This window comes from Leptodactylus fuscus, chromosome 3 (genome assembly GCF_031893055.1).
Source record: "Leptodactylus fuscus isolate aLepFus1 chromosome 3, aLepFus1.hap2, whole genome shotgun sequence".
NCBI lineage: Eukaryota > Metazoa > Chordata > Amphibia > Anura > Leptodactylidae > Leptodactylus > Leptodactylus fuscus.
In genome coordinates, this window is record NC_134267.1 from 106,769,562 (window position 1) to 106,786,822 (window position 17,261).

At 42.5% G+C, this 17,261-nt stretch overlaps 1 protein-coding gene across 1 annotated transcript in view; it reads left to right on the forward strand.

The window, feature by feature from the left end:
* Positions 1 to 17,261, forward strand: part of CDK19 (cyclin dependent kinase 19) — a 130,693-nt gene that overhangs the window by 39,266 nt on the left and 74,166 nt on the right. The window contains exons 3-4 of the mRNA XM_075268151.1: positions 3,659 to 3,769; positions 9,511 to 9,651. Coding sequence (XP_075124252.1) covers positions 3,659 to 3,769; positions 9,511 to 9,651 — 252 coding nt within the window. The remainder of the gene's footprint in view (positions 1 to 3,658; positions 3,770 to 9,510; positions 9,652 to 17,261) is intronic.

The window sequence follows — 17,261 nt, forward strand, 5'->3', positions numbered from 1 at the left end:
TGCATTCTATTAGCCCGATGAAGTAGAGCTGAATGTGTGTGCTTAGCACACACATTCAGCTCTACTTCATCGGGCTAATAGAATGCATTGGCCAATCAGCTGGCCAATGCATTCTATTAGCTTGATGAAGCAGAGTGTGCACAAGGGTTCAAGCGCACCCTCGGCTCTGATGTAGCAGAGCCGAGGGTGCACAAGGGTTCAAGTGCACCTTCGGCTCTCCTACATCAGAGCCGAGGGTGCGCTTGAACCCTTGTGCAGCCTCGGCTCTGCTACATCAGAGCCGAGGGTGCGCTTGAACCCTTGTGCACACTCTGCTTCATCAAGCTAATAGAATGCATTGGCCAGCACTGATTGGCCAGAGTACGGAATTCGGCCAATCAGCGCTGGCCAATGCATCCCTATGGGAAAAAGTTTATCTCACAAAAATCACAATTACACACCCGATAGAGCCCCAAAAAGTTATTTTTAATAACATTCCCCCCTAAATAAAGGTTATCCCTAGCTATCCCTGCCTGTACAGCTATCCCTGTCTCATAGTCACAAAGTTCACATTCTCATATGACCCGGATTTGAAATCCACTATTCGTCTAAAATGGAGGTCACCTGATTTCGGCAGCCAATGACTTTTTCCAATTTTTTTCAATGACCCCGGTGTCGTAGTTCCTGTCCCACCTCCCCTGCGCTGTTATTGGTTCAAAAAAGGCGCCAGGGAAGGTGGGAGGGGAATCGAATTTTGGCGCACTTTACCACGCGGTGTTCGATTCGAACATGGCGAACACCCTGATATCCGATCGAACATGTGTTCGATAGAACACTGTTCGCTCATCTCTAATTAATTTCAATGAGTAGCGCGCGTGACGCTAGGTTCACATTAGCGTTCGGGTCTCCGTTCTGTGGTTTCCGTCTTCTGCATGCAGAAGACAGAAAACTGTCAGAGCGGGTCCGGCTGTGAGCGGCGGTGAGCGTTTTATGCTCTCCGCTGCAAAACCATTTTTTTTTTAAATCGGACACAGAGTACTGCATGTCCGACTCTGTGTCTGATTTTAAAAAAAAAAAAAAAGGTTTTGCGGCGGAGAGCATAAAACGCTCACCGCCGCTCACAGCCGGACATCTTTCAAACCCATTCAAATGAATGGGTATGAAAGAGTCCTGCAGGTTTCCGTCTCCTGCCTCTGTTTTGTGCAGGAAACGGAAACCTGCAGAACGGAGATCGGGTGCAGATGTGAACGAGCCCTGAGCCGGCACACATTGAAGTGAATGGGATCTGTTTTGAGCGCTCACACTCTGACACATGTATACGTGTCTGAATGTACGGCGCGTTACTCCGTGGGAACGGAGCCTAATGCAAATGCTAGTTTTGGAAGTAAAGCCCTTCAGAGCTAAAGTGGACTTCCATCTTTGGTATTATTATAATGTACCAATTTTCCCTTTATTGACCAAGTTAATAGAATAGACTTTCTTCATCTCAAAGGTTGAAATCTATGTATATTATGCAATGCATACTGTAAAAATTTTTTTAAAAAATCATAAAATATAAATTCTATGTACCTCAAAATGGTTCTATTAAAAATACAACAAAGCCTGCAAAATATAAGCTTTCATGCAACTATGTCAACAAAACTAAAAATGTCATGGCTCATCGAATGGGACAAAAAAAAAAAAAGGCTTCCAGGGGAAGGAGTTAATGCAATGTGTTTGCAGCCTTACAAAACTTTTTTAGGATTAAATAGTGTTGAAAGGATAACTTACTGTACGTGCCATTCATAAAGCTGCCCTGATTACAAGGCTGCATGTACTCACTTTATCTGTTGAGTATTTCCACATGACTGGACATTGTTTTATTGTTAGATGCCCAGATGTTCCGTTATATAATCAAAAGAGACATGAAGTAGTGCCAACTATGCCCAGCAAAGCTGCTTTAGAAAATCCACTGCAAATAGCATGTTTTCCGCTAGTGTGGAAATAGATTAACAGTGAATTCATCATTTTGATATGTTTTGTGCTTACAGAAATAGGACTTTGGTAATGATTGGGGTTTCAAGTCTTACTCGCTGAATACATATATACATGATCATTTGATAACCAGGTGTTATATAGCGCCCTGATAAGGTCTTCACTGTGACATATGCCAAAGTGGCCTCCATCTGCTGCTGCATACTGGACTGTGTGGACCAAACCTGGAGCGAATAAAGAAAAACTTTGTTTCAACTCTGAATTCTGGATCAAAATGTACAAAATAAATGAATGTACTTTCGGAAATGTTAATTTGTACAGTAGTAAAAGTTCTATTTTATCTAGTATAAAAATAGTTTAACTGCTAAAACTGCTTTGAAATATGTGTAATGTGTACACACAAGTGTTGCTTTGTGTAAGAAGGACTTAGCAGTGCGCTTACCCCTTCCAGCTAAACAACTGTTGTTCATATGATTTCCAGTCTGTCTAACATATGAGTAATCACATGAAATTGTTGCTGCCATACATATTTATAGAAGGTGACTTGCCATGTACTCCATAAAAATATATTGAAAATTAATTTCCCTTCCATAAAATGAACAGTATAAAGCTTAATTTCTGTGTAATAGAAATTCCTTCAACTATGTAAGAATGGGTTCCGATTACCATTATTTAATGTCCGTTGCTCTCATCCGTCTCAGGATATTTTTCTTCTGTATTGTGTTTTTTTTTTTTTTTAAACTTTCCTGGGGTTTACATAAGTAAATAAGCATGGCTGGAGAAAATGTCTGTCATGTTATATTCCAAGAAAGTGCATACCGACGGAAGGGGCTCAGTCTGTATCTTCTACTGTTAATGTCCAGTTCTGTCCTCCTGTGACAGATAAGAGTAACGGACATTAAATATTGTAATAATGGTAGTGTGAACATACCCCAATAATAGTTTGTTTCATTGTGGTTGCTTTGTTAATTGTATTTGCTTATTGAACAAAATACATACAGACCCAGTATCTCTGACATACGAGGCTGTGTACTAACAGAACGACAGCTGCATACAGATGAAATCCCTCCAGTTTGCCACATATGGGCTGGGTTTCGTCCAGATGCAGCTGCTGCAAAGTTAAAATGCAGTCTGAATTATTAACAGGCTCAGTGTCAGCCTTGGCTGATATTTATATTCTGGATATTTCCAAAAAACTAGTTTTGGTTTTATTCCATAGAAATATGTTATTTAACTACAAGTTGAAAATTGATCATTGAACCCAAATGTAAAATGTATTATGGCGATTATGGAAATTTTTTTGTTGTGTACAATTTTAAAAGAAATGTTATTGTAAATAACGAGTACATTTTGGGCTAGTTCACACGGAGTTCCGCGTGTACACATTGCAGTGCACCAGAATCCCAATTGCGGCATTCCGTTCCGAGTTAGACCCAGATGAATGGGCCGGAGCCTCGCCCCACGTACGCCGCGGCTGTTTCAGCCACAGAATCCACCGCAAGATAGGGCAGCTCGCTTCTTTTTGTCCGCTACTAGCTAGTGGAAAACCTGAAGCGAGCGGCTCCCAAAAGACCCCATGTGAACTAGTCTTTAGAGTGCCTGTACACTGCACCCAAGCTTCCAAAAGTATGTGCCGATTACAGCACAATTCAGACTGGCAGGCCATTGCTGACCACTATGTTTTCTGTTTTCCTTTTTCATTTAGCTGTTACGCGAGTTGAAGCATCCAAATGTGATTGCTTTACAGAAAGTGTTCCTGTCTCACAGTGACAGAAAAGTTTGGCTGCTGTTTGATTATGCAGAACATGATCTATGGGTAAGTTTACATTTCACTTATATGCAATGGACAGAACAGAATGTGTATCGATGGATCTTGTAAATCAAAAGTTCATGCAACTTTTGAAGAACAATGCACTTGGGTTTATTATACATCCTATAGGATTAATAAAATGAGTCAGGCTAGATTCACACCTACGCCCTGCTTCTGTTCGAAGTTTCCATCCCTGAATCCACTTAAAAGGATTTGATCATTGGGAAAACTGATTTTTAACTAAGTATGTAATTTCATAGCCTTTAGATAGGCTATTCCAGGCATACCTTTTGTTTAATAATCCTCTCAGCCGTTTTTGATTTAGCCTGCTTTTATTGATATGCTAATTAGCCAGCAAGGTCCAAGTGGAGGTTCAGTGAGCACTCTTCTGTGTGTACACGGGGAGGTGAGAGCAGGGAAGGCTGAGGAGTCATCAGCAGCAGCAGCCTCCCTGCTCTCAACTCCCCCTTTGTACACACAGAAGACAGTGCTCACTGAACGTCCGGAGTGCACCTTGCTGGCTAATTAGCATATCAATAAAAGCGGGCCAATTCAAAAACGGCTAAGAGGATTACTAAACAAGTCGTATATCTGGAATAGCCTATCTAAAGGCCATGCAAAGATAAGTTAAAAATGAGTTTTCCCAATGATAGAATCCCTTTAAAAAAATGCATTTTTTTTGCTCTTTTTTTTTTTTTTTTTTTTTTTTTTGAGCATAAACCTGGCGGACCTTAATATAATCTATGCAGTCTGCAGGTTTCCATGGATAACAACTTTTTTAAGTGGATTAAAGGGGGTTTCCGGGGGAAAAAACTTGAAAAAAAGAGGTATTTTAGTGCTATTAATAAGATACAATAATACTTTATTAGTCCCACCATGGGGAAATTCAGTGTGTTACAGCAGCATGGATAATACAGTAATATATTACAAAAAAGAACACATATGAGCTCATAGTAGATAGAAAAAAAAGATACTAGGAGTCATAGCAACTAAGAAGAAAAGAAAGACTCCAGATCATTTAGTTAGCCTGATGTTGATTATACAGCCTGACCACGGTTGGGAGGAAGGCTCTCCGATAGCGCTCCTTCTCACACTTGGTTTGAAGCAGATGGTCACTGACAGTACTGCCCAGTGATGTTATGGTCTCAAGCATGGGATGGGAGTTGTTCTCCAGCATGGAGCTCACCACGGACAGTATCCTTCTGTCACCCACCACCTGTACTGGGTCCAGGGGGCTCCCCAGGACAGAGCTGTCCCTTCTAATCAGCCTGTCAAGTCTATTTCTGTCCCTGGCTGGTATGCTACTACACCAGCAAGCCACTCCAAAGAAGATGGCTGAGGCTAATACAGAGTTTAAAAAGGCCCTAAGAAGTGTCCCCTAGACTCCAAAGGCCCTCAGCCACCTGAGCAGGTAGAATCTGCTGTGACTCTTTCTGTGCAGCACATCCAGGTGATCAGCCCAATCCAGCTTATTATTGAGGAGCACACCCAAGTACTTATAGTTCTTGACTATCTCAATGCCTGTCCTCTGGATTCTCCTCTGCTTACTAAAGTCCACTACCAACTCCTTGGTCTTCCCAGCATTAAATGAGGTGGTTCTGCTGACACCATTCCACAAAATCCTAGTTTAAGTCTTTGTACTCCCTGTCGTCTCCATGATGAGACCTACTCTTGCAGAGTCATCGGAGTACTTTTGCAAGTAACAGCTAGAAGAGTTGCACCTAAAGTCAGCAGTATACAGTGTGAAGAGAAATGGGGCAAGAACTGTACCTTGTTGTGCCCCCGTACTCCAAATCACAGTGTGACACTCAGCCCCGGGCTCTCATATACTGAAGTCGGAAATGGGTTAATAATTGCACCAAAATACCTTTAATAGTGTTTTGGGTGATTTCTGGCTTTCTCTGGGACCTCCTGACAGCCTCTGCATTTGTTTCCATGCTTCCATAGCATCCTGCTGTCCTAGCCTACAACTCCTATGATCCCCCTCTCTTACACCCCTCCCTGTTTTCCTAGCTAGCCTGTGGACTACTTGCCCTATCTCTCTACCTACCTACCTACCTCACTCAGCCCCAATAACCCCCCTCCCCAATCATACTTATCTGTCTTCTGTGTCCTGGAGATCAGCGTCTTTGGTCCTGTTGGCATCTTCTTCTGTGGTCTTCTTGTGCATGCTTGGTATGTGCTCTTCGCTTCTGCCGGGGACTGTACAATAAAGCTCTATTACACAGGCACTGGCAAAAGTACAGGAAGTGCTGTTTGGTACCAGAAGAATGAAGATGTATAAGTATGTAAGGGGCGGGGGGAGTATTGGTGATGCTTTGCTTCTGGAAATGCGGAAACGGAACGTCACTGGGTCATCAAAAAATGTACCTGTACTTCAAGTATATAGTTAAGTATAGATTATTATTTATTTTATTTTTTTTTATAGTCAATTAGAAGTTGGATGAGGGAGGGGGTTTAGTTTAGGGATTGATTTTCTAGTTATCTCAGAAAACTCCTTTAAAGAGGACCTTTCACCATATCCGGGCACAGGCAGTTCTATATACTGCCAGAAAGCTGACAGTGCACTGAATTCAGCGCACTGTCGGCTTTCCCGATCTGTGCCTGGTGTGAAGAGCTTACGGCCCGGTACCGTAGCTCTTCTATGGTCAGAAGGGCGTTTCTGACCATTAGCCAGAGACGTCCTTCTGCCTCGCGGCGCCAATCGCGCTGTGCTGTGGAGCGGGGAGGAACGCCCCCTCCCTCTGCTCACACAGCTTGTCCGTAGACGAGCATTATCAGGAGCGGGAGGGGGCGTTCCTCCCGGCTCCACAGTACAGCGTGATTGGCGCCGCGAGGCAGAAGGACGTCTCTGGCTAATGGTCAGAAACGCCCTTCTGACTGTAAAGCGCTACGGTACCGGGACCGATAGCGCTTTACACCGGGCACGGATCGGGAAAGCCGACAGTGCTCTGAATTCAGCGCACTGTCAGCTTTCTGGCAGTATATAACACTGCCTGTGCCCGGATATGGTGAAAGGTCCTCTTTAAGTTTCAGTTCAAACAGAAACCTAAACGCAAGGTGTGAATCTAGCATAAATACTTAGTGTGATGTAGCCTAAACATAGTCAACTGTGGAAGGGTTGGAAATGAGGACCTGTCAACACCCCTGATATATCTGTTTTTGGTAATTACTCACATTCACCATAAAATAACAGTGCTGAGGTATCTTATCTTACACACCTGAATTTTGCAATTCCTCTTTTAAGCCTCATAAAAACTTATAAACCCTTTCCTCCCATGTCAAAGTAGTGTGTCCCTAAATGGTCTGATAGCACTGAGTGGATGGTGTTATATTATATAGGAACCATCATTAACACAGTACACCTAGTCATAAATTTATTCATACATTAATAGTGCAAATATCAAAGGAACAGCACAATACATAATTATAAGAATAGTTTTAAATTATTATTTCATGGTAAAAAATATTCTTTTAAAAGGACATGTCAGGATTGCCTACAGATCCTTTAAATCCATTTAATTTAATCTATTATCTTGCAGTGTTGTAAGGGAATTGCTAGAAGAGCAATTCTCCAGTAGCTGCTGGTGAACCCTGGGAGGAAGGGAACGACAAGACAGTGAGTCCTAAGCTGAATCCGTCCCCTGTCCCTGCCTACTTGCCTCACTGCCCTAGGCGACAGAAGACAACTGGGCGGCAGTCTCTTCTTATGATATAAGTGATGATACAGAACATAGACAAGAGAAACAACAACAAAGGGGAGGTCAGCTAGCCAAGGGGTCGAAACCAATCGAGAAGCGCAGTACAGAATCAAAATCAGAGAAAATAGTCATTAAAAAAAACAGAGGCCAGAAATATGAATAGAGATAGCAAACAGAAAAAGCTGCCATGCAAAAAAGGCAATAGCAAAGGAAGCAAAGCAATAGAAAGGAATAAATTGCCCTAGACTTGATAGGAAGATACGCTGTTGGAAAACCAAGGTGAAACTGATGGGTGTGGTGGAAAATGAATTACAGAGGTAAGTGACTAGGGCAGTGTTCAAACAGTACAAGAAGAATCTAAAACAAGGGATCCTAGCCGGACACGCCTCCTGTGCTGTAGCATGCGGCCAGAGGATAGCACCGAAGCCCGAACGGGCAGGGATGCTACAGTTATTCAACAGGAAGACAAGAGCAACCCATGTACTAGTACCAATTTATGAATACATGGGATGGGGGAATTAATAGTCAATTCTGCTACACTTACGAGATTCTAGGCCCCAAATTAGTGCACCTCTGATGATCACTTGTTGCTCTATATACAGGGGGAAAATGTACAGTATTAGGTGTTTTTTTTTTGTTTGTTTTTATTTCATATTGCACTCTAGGCTAATGGGCATGTAACCTCAAGCACATAATATACAGGGATCCAGCATTAAGATTAAAATTGATGGATACTGGCCCATCTAGTCCTTGAGTGGTGTGTCTGATCAAAATAGGGATAGTTGGCTAATAGTCCCATTTTAGAGTATATGTCCGGGGCCCCATTTTGCGAAAATGCTGCTTTTTACAGTACCTGCAAAGTGGATGGGTTTCTGGCTAATCCCATCCACACATTGCAGAAAAAAAAAAGCTGCGTTTTCAAAAGTTTTTGAAAATCGCAGCAGGCAATTCTAACTGCGAAAATGCTGTCATTTTCTGTATAGGTATGCTAGGGGCAGATAGTCTGCAAAGGAAAATGCTGCAAAAATGCAATGAGAAATGCTGTGGAAAAAAACACAATGCGTTTGTTGCTTTTTTTATTTATTTTATTTTATTTATTTTGCGGTGTTTTGCTAATTTGATGTATAGATATTGTGAACACACACCTTGTACATTTAGATTATATTTGTGATTCATACAACATTCAAAATCATGAAGCAACACAGTATAAATTGCACACCCCAAATAAGAATGAATAAAAATTAATAAAAATAAAACCAACAACAATTGTTTTTATGGTGCCAGTGTATGTTTTTGATTACCATTTTGATTTTCTTCAATATTGTTTGGATTCAGGCCTTAAAGGGAACATATTACTGAAAATTGTGTTGTTGTTGTTTTTTTTGTTTAACAAGTTTTTATGTTTAAAGAATTTTTACTGGTTTAATTTTTAAGTTTCCAAGACCCTAAGTATATTAAATAAAAGGATTAAAACCTGCTATGTTCAATTTGGCAACTAATAACTGACTGACGCTTAGGCCAGGGCCCCACGTTACGAAAATGCAGTGTTTTGGCAGCGGAGGAAAACTTGCAGCACAAAATGCTGTGTTTTACACTACCTGCAAATTGGATGGGATTCTGGCTTATCCCATCCACACATTGCAGAAAAAAATCTGCAGTGGAACTGCTGTGATTTAAAAAATGCAAGTGTTTTTGCAAATCGCAGCATGTCAATTACCGCTACGGGAACATTGGAGTTTTTTAGTATAGGTATAATAGAAGCAGAAGGTCTGCAGAGGAAAACTATGCGGACTTTCTGTGAGAAAACACAATGCTTTTCTGCCACGGGGTATCTAGGGTTTTCTTTGCTAAAGTTACTTCATTTACATTATAAGCATCACAGCAGAAGATAACCTCTCTATAGATAGCACCATCACTGAACCATCACTGCTTCTGCTACTGTCAATAGATGTCACAGCTAATCTACTTCCACTCCTTAATTTTAATAAATAAATTAAATTGCCAATAAATTCCAAGTTTAAATACTATAATATTATTTTTTTTTAGCATATCATTAAGTTTCATCGTGCCTCAAAAGCAAATAAGAAGCCCATGCAGCTACCTCGATCGATGGTGAAATCGTTGCTTTACCAGATTCTTGATGGAATTCATTATCTGCATGCAAATTGGGTACTTCATCGTGACCTGGTAGGCAATCACATTATGTTGTTGAATGATATGTTGTTCTTTGTGAATGTTCAGAATATAATGTAAAAAATACTTTATCTTTGAAGTTAAATTTTGTGTTACTGTTGATGGCCCAGCAGTAGAATGTCTTCAATGAAGGACTCCATTGGACGTTAAAGTGGCTCTATCATTGGGAAAAGTCATTTTTAACTAATCACATCCTTGCATAGCCTTTAGAAAGGCTATTCCACACCTACCTTTAGTATGTAAATTGCATCCGTGGTTTTTGAATAAGTCAGTTTTTATTCATATGCTAATTAGACTGGGTGCACGATGCATCGTGCACTCCTCTTTGCTGTTGTTTCCTATGCGTGTGTATAGCACAGGCTGCTGCTGATGACTTCCTGCTTGCACACACACACACATAGGAGATAATAGCAGAGACGAGTGCTGTTGTGAACTTCCTGTCCTGGCTGGAAGCTCATTAGCATATGCATAAAAACGGACTTATTCAGAAACCACTGAGGTAATTTACATACTAAAGGTAGGTGTGGAATAGCCTTTCTAAAGCCTATACAAGTACCGTGTTTCCCCGAAAGTATGACACCCCCTGAAAGTAAGGCATGCGGGGGTTTCTGTTGAATTGCCTAATATAAGGCATCCCCCGAAAAAAAGGCTTGCCCAGCAGTGGTGTGCGGGGTTTTGGGGGGTGGGGCTTAGCAGAGGTTTCAGGGCGGGGCTTAGCGAAGCTTTCGTGGGCGGGGCTTGGCGAGCTCCACTTCACTGACACAGCAGCCATGCTCTGTGCTCCGTGTGCACAGCAAAGTCGGCTGCTGCCTCTGCTGTTGTAGGATGAGCTCTCCCAGCTCATCCCAGAAGCAGAGACAGCAGCTGCCATACAGAAGAGGCAGCAGCCGGCTTTCCTGTGCACACGGAGCACAGAGCACGGCTGCTGTGTCAGTGAAGTGGAGCTTGTAAAGCTCAGCTAAGCCCCGCCCCGAAGCCTCGCTAAGCCCCGCCCCCCCAAAGCCTAGCTAAGCCCCGCTCACCACTTCCAGGACGAACAGCAGCACCAGCGCTGCTAGGAACAAGGGAAAGGTAAGTATGATACCTTCCCCCCCCTCCCCTACACTACACTATCTACAACCGGCAGTCATGCTGACGCTCCACTAAGGAAGTGCCGGCATGACTGCCGGTTGTAATAAGGCACCCCCCGAAAATAAGACAGATCCTATATTTAGAGTGACAATTTAATATAAGACACTGTCTTATTTTCGGGGAAACACGGTATGTGCTTATCTAAAAATTACTTTTCCCAATTATAGAGCCCCTTTAAGGATTTGCTTAGTATGTATTGGGGCATGCATATCGTTTATGGTTGATATTATCTTATATTCTTTGTCAGACTATTGTATTTTTTGGACTATAAGATGCACCGTACTATAAGATGCGCCTAGGTTTTAGAGGAAGAAATGGAAAAAAATTTTGAAGCAAAAAATGGTAAAATATTTAATATGGGAGTTGTAGTTTTGCAACAGCTGCAAGGCCACATTGACAGGTGGTCCTGTAGCTGTACGGGGATGCGTAGGGCATCTTTTTTTTGCGGGGCCAGATGTACTTTTTAGTTATATCATATTGGGGAATGTCTATTGCTTTGATCACGTTTTATTCAAATCAGGTGACACCGCAAAAAAGCACAAAAAAAAATGTCAGTTTGTCATTTTAGATTTTTTTTTTTTCCTGCTGCAATGCTCACCATACGGGAAAAATATTTAATCATTTTTGTAGATCGGCATTTTTGGACACCGGGATAGCTAATGTGTATGTGTTTCACAGTCATTTTCTACTTTTATATGTATTCTAGGGAAAGGGGATGATTTAGAAAATATATATTTATTTTATTTGTTTATTTTTACTATTTTATTAACCTCCCTCCCCCTAGGGGGCTTGAACCTGTAGTTATTTGATTGCAAGTCCCATAGACTGCAATACAACTGTATTGTAGTCTATGGGACATTCTGTACATTACTGTTCTAATACAGTATAATACTATTATAATACAGTAATATTCCTATGATAGGCCTGGGAGCCTTCACAAGGCTCCCGACTGTCACAAGAACAGGTCGGCCCCTGCAATCTTGCTGCACAGGAGCCAGCCTGCAACGAAAAAGGTACCTTACGGGCTAGTTTTCAGGTAGTAATGCAGTAGTAGTGGGCTCTGGTCGTGGATATTAGCTCTGGGTCTGTACATTACAGTGGAGATCCAGTAGCTATGACGACCGCTCTGCAGCAGAACGGCGCCATCATCTTTACAGGTCTGGCATCCGCCTTAACAGCACAGCAGATGTTGGGATGGGTTCCCTAGGACATCCAAACCCAGGGCCCGCACATTGTCCCACTCCTTCCACTACAGAAATCCTCCCCCAACACCCACATTCAAACTATAAGACGAACTCCCTATTTTTCTTTCACATTTGGGGGAAAAAACCTGTGCTTCTTATAGTACAAAAAATACAGTAAGTTATTATGGTTTGGTGTGCTTTCTCTACGTGTTTCAACTACATATTTCAGGCCTTGTTTGGGAGCTTTATACTATTGAAAGACTGGTGATATATATTGGTGCATTCCTTTTCATATACTACGATGTATTGATTTTATTTCTATTTACCTTCCATCCACAATGTTGTTCATGTGTGGTTATCGTCTATGCATTTCCTCCTTTCACATTTTATTTTTAACTTAATAAATCGGTGTTTTATATTGACATTTTGTCTTGTGAGTTTCTTGATTTTGGTTTAACTTTCACTCACAGACCCCTGTGACATCTAGGTGTATATGCCTGATTTCTACAACCCCAATTCCAATGAAGTTGGGAAGTTGTGTAAAACATAAATAAAAACCGAATACCATGATTTGCAAATCCTTTTCAATCTATATTCAGTTGAATGCACTACAAAGACAAAATATTTAATGTTGAAACGAATAAGTTTTATTGTTTGGTTTTTTTTGTTTTTTTTTTTTTGTTTGTTTGTTTTTCAAATATTCACTCATTTTGAATTTGATGCCTGCAGCACATTACAAAAAAGATGGGACAGGGGTAACAAAAGACCCGGAAAGTTGAGCAATGCTCAAAACCCCCTGTTTGGAGCATTCCAGAGGTGAACAGGTTAATTGGAAACAGGTGAGTGTCATGATTGGGTATAAAGGGAGCAGCCCCGAAAGGCTCAGTCCTTCACAAGCAAGGATGGGGCGAGGTTCACCATTTGTGAACAACTGCGTGAGAAAATAGTCCAACAATTTAAGAACAATGTTTCTCAACGTACAGTTGCAAGGAATTTAGGGATTTCATCATCTACAGTCCAGAAGATCAAAAGATTCAGAGAATCTGGACACATCTCTGCAAGTAAGCAGCAAGGCCGAAAACCAACATTGAATGCCCAAGATCTTTGCATTAAAAACCGACATCATTTTGTAATGAATATTACCACATGGACTCATGAACACTTCAGAAAACCATTGCTAGTGAATAGAGATGAGCAAACAATGTTCGGAACAGCCGTTCCGAACAGCACGCTCCCATAGAAATGAATGGAAGCGGCCGACACGTGGGGGGTTAAGCGGCCGGCCGCCGGCAAAGTCTGCGTGCCAGGTGCTTCCATTCATTTCTATGGGAGCGTGCTGTTCGGATTGGCTGATCCGAACAGTGTTCGCTCATCTCTATTAGTGAACACAGTTTGTCGCTACATCTGCAAGTGCAAGTTAAAACTTAACCATGCAAAGCCAAAGTCGTACGTATATCAACAACACCCAGAATTAAAAAAAATCAAAATGACTGAATGTTTGTTTGCAAAAAAACAAATTAAAGTTTATCCATTTGAACATTAGATATACCGTATTTTTCGGACTATAAGACGCACCGGACCATAAGACGCACTAAGGTTTTAGAGGAGGAAAATAGGGAAAAAAAAAATTTTAAGGAAAAAAAATTGGTGAAATATTTAATAACCTAATAATATAATATTTCACCAATGTAAATAGAACCGGGGGCTTTCGGACACAGGGATACCAAATGTGTATGTGTTTCACAGTAATGTTTTTGTTTTATATGTATTGTAGGGCTATGGGGGTGATTTGAACATATCTATCTATCTAATCTATCCTATCTATCTGTCTGTCTGTCTGTCTGTCTGTCTGTCTATCTATTCTATCTATTCTATCTAATCTCATCCATGGATGGAAAGAGACACCTTGCAGTGAAGCTATGTAAGAAGAGAAAAAGGGGCGGGCCAGACGGGTGAAGGAGGTGTGGTTTTCTAAGCAAACTTGAAAACACACCTCTTTCACCTGTCTGGCTCGTCCCTCCTTCACTGCCTCTCAGATGTCGCTTCTGCAATGATGCCACACAGGCAGGGAGGGAAATAGGGGCGGGCCAGACGGGTGAAGGAGGCGTGGTTTCAAGCTTGCCGAGAAAACCACGCCTCCTCCTCCCGTTTGGCCCGCCCCTCCTTCCCTGTCTGTGTGGTTTCATTGCCGGAGCCAGATCTGAGAGGCAGTGAAGGAGGGACGAGCCAGACGGGTGAAAGAGGCGTGGTTTTCTCGGCAAGCTTGAAACCACGCTTCCTTCACCTGTCTGGCCCGCCCCTACTTCCCTGCCTCTCAGATCTCGCTCCTGCAAACACGCGACACAGACAGGGAAGGAGGGGCAGAGCAGGCAGGCACCGTGCTGCTCTTCTTTTCATTCGCACAGACGGGACACAGACGCTGCGCACGCTGCATTCGGACTATAAGACGCACACACATTTTCCTCCCATATTGGGAGGAAAAAAAGTGCGTCTTATAGTCCGAAAAATACGGTAATGTCTTAGTAGTGTATTCAATTGAATATTGGTGGAAAAGGATTTGTATTTGTTAGGATTTGTATTAGGATTTGTATTCTGTTTTTATCTTTTTTTTACACAACGTCCCAACTTCATTGGAATTGTAGTTGTATTATCTACTGTTGTGGGCAAAGTTTTGAGACTGACACAAAATTTGGTTTTCACAAAGTTTGCTGCTTCACTATAACAAACATTTGCCTAAAAGATCTAAAAACACTGAAGTACAATTACAGTATAAGAATGATAAAAGGTTGGCATTGGTAAACTTATGGTAAGTTCAGGCTTGAATAAGTAATTCATACTTTGTAGAATTTCCTGAGTTCTATTTAATGCCAAGGCTTAGAATAAATTGCCATGGATATAACAAGTGTTCGCTTGTCACACCCCAAATATACTGTGAAAAGCTTGTGTAGCGTTATGCAAGCTGGCTTCATATCTGCTGCCTAAGCTCTTTTTAAAGGCGGTCATTTAATGGGGCACAGCTTTGAGCATTATTGCTGTGCCTAGCGCTATAGTAGGTCTTTGCCTATTAAAGGGTTATATGCTCAGTGAGTGGGGCCCGGTGCACAAAGCTCATGTAGGCATATTGATCTCCTACTCCTGCAGTGATGACCTGCCAAACATGAATATGACTGCTGCAGCCAATCACTGGCCTTAGTGGTGATATATGCATGTATAGCATGAGCCAACTGAGACCAGTGATTGGCTGTTACAGTTATGTGTATGTATGTGGCAGTACCACTGAAGGACAGATAACCAAAGACCTGGGTACCACATGAGTGGTGTGGCTATGGAGTTACAGGAAATTTATTAGGATAGCGAGTTATTTTTTTTTAATAAATTCTTTATTTATATATGAACAATAACAAAATACAAAAGCGAGGCAAGGCAGGACCAGAACACATGGCCCAGCATGCCCCCAGACATAACAAGAAGACAATAAAAAGCAAGGCTTTACAGTCAGACACAAAAAAATTAGACAACAATCGAGAGGGTGAAAGGAGAGAAAAGGAAGGGGGGGGGGGGGAGATAAGAGAAAAAGAAAAAAAAAAAAAACAGAACGCCAGCACCAGACCCCTCGATCAGCTCCGGGCCTCAGCCAATAAGGTCACTATACATCTGAGTACCCTGAAAGAGAAGCCAATGCAACTAGGCATCTACATAGGCCACGTAAGCGTCTCTTAAGAGTAAAAGAGGCAGTGATATTCCCCCGTAGTCCTGAAGTCCTCCAGTGTACTGCTCCATCGACAAAGGGAAGGGGTGTTAGAAGATTTTCACAAAGCAGGAAAGCAGGCCCTGACCGCATAAAACGTGTGTCATGGGGAGGATTTATGGTAGGTACGTAGAGGGAAGTCCGACTTAGACTCCAAGTAACAACTACAATGTGTGTCGGGAAACCTAAGGGACGAAAAGGTGAGAGCCGCTCCTGCACGGAAAAGTGTTTTCTGGATAAAAGCAACATAGGGCCTCTCACCCCAGAGTAGGCGGAGCAATGGGGGTCTCTTTTCAGGAGCTTTGGGGTAGTTAACACTGATGGAGGAGAAGACGAGGGCATCCAAGGCGGGCGACAGGAACCCTGGGGGAAAAAGGGAAGGAAGAAGGAGAGGAAGGGAGAGAAACAAAAAAGGGCAGGAGGCAAACAAACCAATTAAACAGTTCCAAACCCAGCTAGTCCGCGATCAGACAACAAACAGTGGGGAAACCCACTAAAGCAGGTCACGAAGGCAAACCGCAGTATGCGCTCCGAGAGCAGCGAAGCCTAACTAACGGGGGCGTGGTAGTTCAGAAACGCAAAGCTAACCCTTCCCCAAGTGGCATAACTGAATGTAAAGGAAGAATCAAGAAATGGGGCCAGAACCCGGGGAGGCAAGATTCACCGAAGGAGGGCGGCGCAGAACAAAGTCCGCAGCGGCCGCCACCGGGGCATCAGATACTTAACAATGACACAACTAATGAAAGACTGAGCATCAATCTAGGTTATGAAGAAGATAAGGCACCAAAAAAGTCCAACAGTAAGGGCACATCCCAAGGTGTAACCAATAATGCAACATTACAACGGAGTAGGCCGAGAGTGCTGCCGGTGGGATAAGGAGGAAGGGGGGGAGTGGTCAGCTGGTGGAGAAGACTGCAATGGGTGTTCAAGCCAATCCGGAAGGGACAGATCGGGTAAGTCCAAGAATTGTGCCAAGGAGACTGCCTGGTTCGGCGAGTGAAGGGTGAATACTGCTCCATTGTGGCGGACCTGGAGGTGGAAGGGGTGGCTCCTGAGTCCAGAATGAGCTTTAGAAGTGGCTTCAGAAGCCGCCGCATGGCCAGGGTGCGGCGGGAAACATCAGGGAGAAGAGACACCTGGCTGTCCAGAAAGGGAACTGGGCCATGTCGGCAAGCCACTTGAAGGATCTCCTCTTTCTCTTTATAGAAGTGGACTCTGCAAAGGACATTGCGGGGATCTGTGGAGGTAGCGCGCCTGGGGCCAAGCACACAATGCACTCTGTCAATCTGGATTTCCGTGTTTAGTGGACGAGAGAGGACAGTGTTGAAGATGGACGTAGCAAACTTTTCATTATAATAAGATACCCTTATACAGAACAGCACATTCTGATAACAGATCACATCAGATAACAGTTTAATTGGAAAATATAGAAATTTCTCTTGGCAGTTCTGGATTCTTGAAGTTCAGGTCATGTGCCAATTAATATTCATGACTAGTTCTAGAGCATTTTTCATTAAGCAACCTTTGGGAGTGACAAGATT